This window comes from Odocoileus virginianus, chromosome 20 (assembly GCF_023699985.2).
Source record: "Odocoileus virginianus isolate 20LAN1187 ecotype Illinois chromosome 20, Ovbor_1.2, whole genome shotgun sequence".
NCBI lineage: Eukaryota > Metazoa > Chordata > Mammalia > Artiodactyla > Cervidae > Odocoileus > Odocoileus virginianus.
In genome coordinates this window covers 6,115,755-6,121,754 of record NC_069693.1, presented here as the reverse complement: position 1 = coordinate 6,121,754, position 6,000 = coordinate 6,115,755, and the positions used below count along the sequence as shown (strand labels likewise).

The 6,000-nt window shown below is 40.7% G+C and overlaps 1 protein-coding gene across 1 annotated transcript; it reads right to left on the bottom strand.

Annotated features, from left to right (window-relative positions):
* Positions 1-2,397: 2,397 nt before the first annotated feature.
* On the bottom strand, positions 2,398-4,639 carry LOC110145009 (serine/threonine-protein phosphatase PP1-gamma catalytic subunit). The gene is made up of 2 exons (XM_020905135.2): positions 3,581-4,639; positions 2,398-2,696 (listed from the first exon to the last, which is right to left on the bottom strand). The coding sequence occupies exons 1-2, from the start codon at positions 4,521-4,523 to the stop codon at positions 2,626-2,628; spliced, it is 1,014 nt and encodes a 337-aa protein (XP_020760794.2). The 5' UTR covers positions 4,524-4,639; the 3' UTR covers positions 2,398-2,625.
* Positions 4,640-6,000: the final 1,361 nt, after the last annotated feature.

Sequence of the window (6,000 nt, the reverse complement as noted above, 5' to 3'; positions counted from 1 at the left end):
TGAAAGTACATTATTGGGAATTCCCACTACAACGAAGATCCAGTTCCCTCACTTCATGGCAAATAGGTGGGGAAACAATGGAAACAGTGACAGACTTTACTTTTTGGGGCTCCAAAATCACTGCAGATGGTGACTGCAGCCATGAAATTAAAAGACACTTGCTCTTGGAAGAAAAGCTATGACCAACCTAGATAGCATATTAAAAACAGAGACATTACTTTGCTGACAAAGGTCTGTCTAGTTAAAGCTATGGTTTTTCCAGTGGTCATGTATGGATGTGAGAGTTGGGCCATAAAGAAGACTGAGTGCTGAAGAATTGAACTGTGGTGTTGGAGATTCTTGAGAGTCCCTTGGACAGCAAGGAGATCAAATCAGTCAGTCCTAAAGGAAATCAACCCTGAATACTCATCGGAAGGCCTCATGCTAAAACTGAAGCTCCAATACTTTGGCCACTTGATGGGAAGAGATGACTCATTGGAAAAGACTCTGATGTTGGGAAAGATTGAGGGCAAGAGAAGAGGGTGACAGAGAATGAGATGGTTGGATGGCATCATCGATTCAATGGACATGAGTTTGAGCAAACTCCAGCACACTTCCATGAAGAACATGGAAGCCTGGCATGCTGCAGTCCATGGGGTTGCAAAGGGTCAGACACGACTGAGTGACTGAAAAACAACACATAGATAGCAGTGAGCTGGATTTAAAACAATTCAGTCTTCAGTATTTGCCTTTTTACAAGTCCATGTATAAATAACTGCAATGACTAGTATGAGTGGATTTATTTCTAATATTTTATCTTCTACTTGTCTCACTTTTTCTTTATTAACTTTTGACATTTTGTTCTGCGTTCTTTTGGATTGATTGCCACCCCCGCCGCTGGCGTGTGAATGCAGCAGCAGTTACTAGTGTTTTCTAACAGCAGTGCTCCCCGGTTCTTGCAGTCTTCTTGTTCTGGTGCATAGAGTGTGAACAAAAGTGACATGCTTCACTTTCAGATGTGGCCCATAAAATTCATTCTCTTTCCACATGCACCAGCTCACTGGAAAGAACTCCAGAACCTAGAGGAGGGAAGGGCCCTAAGATGAAAGAGAGAGCACCACCCCCATTCCAGGCTATATTGTACTGTATTCTGATGCAAGCAGGAAATAAAATTTGATTGTTGGAATTCATTGAGATTTTGTTTGATCTGTTAAAGAGGCTATCATTATTTACCTTAGCTAATCAGAAATTATAAATTGTTCCTTTTTTAGTAGTTACCCTTGAAACTTTAACATGCATTTTTATCAAAGTCTAAAGATCGGTGTTTATCATTCTGCTGAGTTTATCATTCTCCATCCAGCTATGTATTATATATAGCTGCCCAGTATTTTAGCTGTTTGTCAGTTATTTAACCTTACAAATTAACTATTGCTATTATTGCTTTATAAGAGTTAATATGTGTTTACATTTACCCACGTTGTTATCATTTTCTTGGCTCAGCATTTCTTCTGTCCCAGGTCTCAGACCTGCCTTCTGGGATTATTTTACTACTTCTTGAGATATATTCTTTTTTTTTAATTTTTAAAAAAATTTTAATTAAAAACAAGTTATTATTATCTTTTTACTGCGTTGGGTCTTCACTGCCATGTTCGAGGGCTACTCTCCAGTTGCACAGGCTTCTCACTGCAGAGGCCACTCTTGTGGAGCGTGGGTCCTACTGCACTCAGGCTTCAGTAGTTACAATGTGCAGCCTTAGTTGCCCTGCAGCGTGTGGAATCTTCACGGGTCAGGGATCAAACCTGTGTCCCATGCACTGGCAGGCGGATTCTTAACCACTGGACCACCAGGGAAGTCCTCCTTGAAGTATATTCTTTTTTTTTTTTTTTTGAAGTATATTCTTTACCAAAGATTTGTGGGTGGAAAAGTGTTGCACTTCCCTGAAAAATCTCTGTTTTGCTTTGTTCTAGAGAAATTGTTTTCGCTGGATTTATGTTTTTAAGTTGACAGTTACTTTCACCTCTTGGCAGATGCTCTTCTGCTGTACCCTGGATTCTCTTGCAGTTGATAAGAAACCAGCTGTGGACTGTCATTCCTTTTCACACATTTTATTTATTTATTTTTGGCTGCGCTGGGTATTTGCTGCTGCAGGAGGGCCTTCTCCAGTTCCAGAGAGCAGGGCTACTCTTCGTTGCACTCTCAGGGCTTCTTGTGGTGGCTTCTTCCTGGACCAGGGGTCAAACCTGTGTCCCCTGAATTGGCAGGCGGACTCCTATCCACTGCACCAACAGGGAAGTCCTGTCATTCCTTTTTTTTTTTTTTTTTTTTGGTTTCCAGAGCAATTTATTCATTAAAATCTATTCACTATGCCATCAACAGTTCTCCTGTGTGTATTGTGCTGATAAATTGACACTGAGAGGATTTAACAAGTTCATCATTTAATAAGTCTGAATTAATTTTCACCACATGGTATTGTACACGGTCATCTGTTGAAACAGATTTCTTTTTAACAGATCTTAGTTTAAAAAAGTCATAGATACTGTGAGTTCTGTATAAACTGGTGGACAGTAAGTTAGTTCCTTTGTTTTGACTTATAAGCCTCAACTTCATCGCAGAATAAAGAATGTAGGCCAAAGAATGCATAATCGGTCACTCATATAGAACAGTATTGTTTCTATAATTTGAAGCTTTCTGAATGGACGGGTTCAGGCCTGATGTAACTGTAAAAAGATTACTTAATGAATAGACTATATGGAAATCGTACAAAATGTAATTAACTTTGATCATTAATAGCTTAAACAGCACTATGTTACTAACTGCTATTCAAACTCAAAAACCTGTTTTTGAATCCCCATAAAGGTGACAGGTGTACACAACCATGCCACCTTGTACTTACTTAGAGGAGGGTCAATATATATTTCAACAGAAACTTTGGCTTCAGGAAGAGTCACAGACATTTAAAATAATGGCTTTAATCGTCATTTTAGGTATACTGTAGGGGAAAGTGTGCTTTAATTAAATATACATACCAGTGATGCTGGCAAAGTTGAAAGTTACTCCTAATGTTGACAGCTATAAAAACTAGTTTGTACATGATAAAGACAACGAGAGGAAAAAAAAAAAAGCAATCCCTTTGAAACAAAAAAGTTCACAGTGGTTTGTATCCAACAGTATGCATTTTATGACAATAACATGTACAGATTGAGCACCCTAGGGCTCTCTTTATATCCTAAAGAAAATGAGCATTTACATTATTCATGGGCTGTACTGAATTAAAAAAAGATCAGTTGTACACTCACCCCTTAGACAGGGGACACTGTCCTGAGTGTACAGCTTTAACACCATCATTAATGTTTGTAAAAGGAACAGGGAACTAAACAAAACATTTTTCCTTGGGAGTGGAGAATCTATCATTTGCTGTTATAACCAGCAAATACCATTCATTAAGTCAAAAATGGAAGGGGGAGCCCCACAAACACTATTTGAGCAAGCTGACCAATACACATTACAGTTTTAAAAATGAAGGTTATGTACTATATGTTACATGTCCCAACTAGGCAGTATCAAAATGACATCTATTTCTTTGCTTGCTTTGTGATCATACCCCTTGGAGGTGTGACGGGTCTCGTGGCATTCGGCTTCTTTTTCTCTGCAGGCTTTAAAATCTGAAAAGAACACATTAGTGTTTCGTCCACACTCATCATGGCACCTGCATTGTCAAACTCTCCACAATAATTGGGCGCAGAAAACAGAGTGACCAACTGCCTCTTTGCAAAAAATTCATATCCATCTTCAACCACCTGATGGGCTCTACATATAAGATCCAAATCATGCTTATGGAGAAATTTTGCAACCACTTCTGCACCAAATGTGAAGGACACTCCTCTGTCATTTTCACCCCAGCCTAAGACATCTTTATCGGGGTCAGACCACAAAAGATCACAAAGAAGACCTTGATCTGGTACATCAGTTGGTCGCATAATTCGCCGAATCTGCTCCATAGATTGAAGATCTGGTGATAAACCTCCATGACAGCAGAATATTTTCTCATCCACGATGGCTGCTATCGGTAAACAGTTAAAGCAGTCTGTGAAAGTTTTCCATAGTTTAATGTTATATCTTCTTTTACATTCATCATAAAATCCATAAATTCTATTGATGCTGGCACATTCGTGGTTTCCTCTGAGAAGAAAAAAATTCTCGGGATATTTGATTTTGTAAGCCAACAAGAGGCAGATAGTCTCCAGTGATTGTTTTCCCCTGTCCACATAGTCCCCAAGAAACAGGTAATTGCTTTCTGGAGGGAAACCACCATACTCAAAAAGTCGAAGCAAATCATAGTATTGCCCATGGATATCACCACATATCTTGAGTGGTGCTTCAAGTTCTAGCAGGATAGGCTGACTGAGAAAGATCTCTCGGGACTTTAAGCACAGTCCTCTGATTTCATTCTCCTGTAGCTGGACATTTTTACCAGGCTTGGACCCTCTCACTTCCAGCAGCCGTTGGATGATGCTGTCGATGTTGAGTTTATCTATATCCGCCATCGCCTTCCCACCGCCGACCTTCCCGCAGCGGCGCCGCCGCCGGCTCGCGCCCGGGATTCACACCTCCCTTCCCACGCCACGAGCACAGAGATGGTGGTGGCGGCGGTGGCAGAAGCCGCGGTGGGTCCCCCCCAACCGCCCCGCTCCCTGCTTCCTCCTTCTCTCCCCACTGGAACCACGAGAACCTGTCATTCCTTTTGATGGAAGAAATTTTCACATATCGAAGTATATGAAAGTCATTCTAACTTATACGTGATGTAATTCAAGCTTTATGATAACCAAAACAGCCCGCCTGTGGCCTATCAAACATATATGGCTCAGTTCAGTTCAGTTCAGTTGTCAGTCATGTCCGACTCTTTCCCATCCCATGAACTGCAGCACGCCAGGCTTCCCTGTCCATCAGCAACTCCAGAAGCTTGATCAAACTCATGTCCTTCGAGTCATTGTACATTTGCTTTTAACCCTTTTAAAAAGTGAAAATGGAGAAATTGCGGTTCAGGCATCCAAATTGGAGCTGGATGGCCATTGTGGATATGGTTTCAGACAGGTTCCTCCATCACTGAGAACTTGAATTTTCTGGACTGTATCAGACTCAAAGACACCACCAGGCATTCTCAAAACAGTGTCTGCTAGCAGCTGCCAGCTGCAACCTGAGACCTCAAGGTCTTCCCGTAAAACTAGGCAACCATTTTGGACCCTAACCAATCCTTGCTTAATAAACATCTTTATTTCTTGCAGCCTCTGATTATAATCTTGATTAAAAAAAACATATAATTTTGCAGTTTTTGCCTTTATAAGCTGCCTCCATCTTGTAGTCTAGCAGAACACAATTGAAGTGCTTCTTAACTCTGTATTTCCAGGGCTGTAGCTCTCAGTTTGGCTCAAATAGAACTCTTTTCCAGTCCTAATAATAGATTTTTATTGTTTCTGTTGATACTTTATAGGTAATGTCTTTTCTGCCTGGTTGTTCTTTATTTTCGGGATACTGCAGTATTCCTCTTATTTAATCTTCTTTTCAATTTGTTATGTTTTCTCAGTCCAAGGATTTGAGTCTTTCCTTGATTTGGGGAATATGGTCATCTTTTTATTTGTCTTTGTATATTGTCTCTCCCCTAGTCTTCCAAAGATCTCTTTTTGGAATTACTATTAGAGGTGTGTTGAACTTTGTCCCACTATTCTCCATGTCTCTTAAACTCATATTATTTTTATTGGCGTATAACTACTTTACAATGTTGTGTTTCTGCTGCACAGTGACATAATCAGCTATATGTATCAGTTATATGCGCACATATATCCCCTCCCTCGTGGGGTCTCCCCCCAGGCCCAGTCCCACCCATCTAGGTAACCACAGAGCATCAAGTTGAGCAGCTCCCCGTGCTACACAGGTTCCCATTAGCTAGCTATTTTACACACAGTAGTGTATTTATGTCACACCCAATCCTCCAATTCATCCCACCTTCCCCTGCCCTGTGTCCAC

Coding starts and splice junctions, on each gene's coding strand:
- LOC110145009 (XM_020905135.2), bottom strand. CDS start 4,523: ATGGCGGATATAGATAAACTCAACATCGACAGCATCATCCAACGGCTG. Junction 2,697..3,580: donor ACCCGTCACACCTCCAAGGG/GTATGATCACAA, acceptor ATCTTTTTACAG/TTACATCAGGCCTGAACCCG.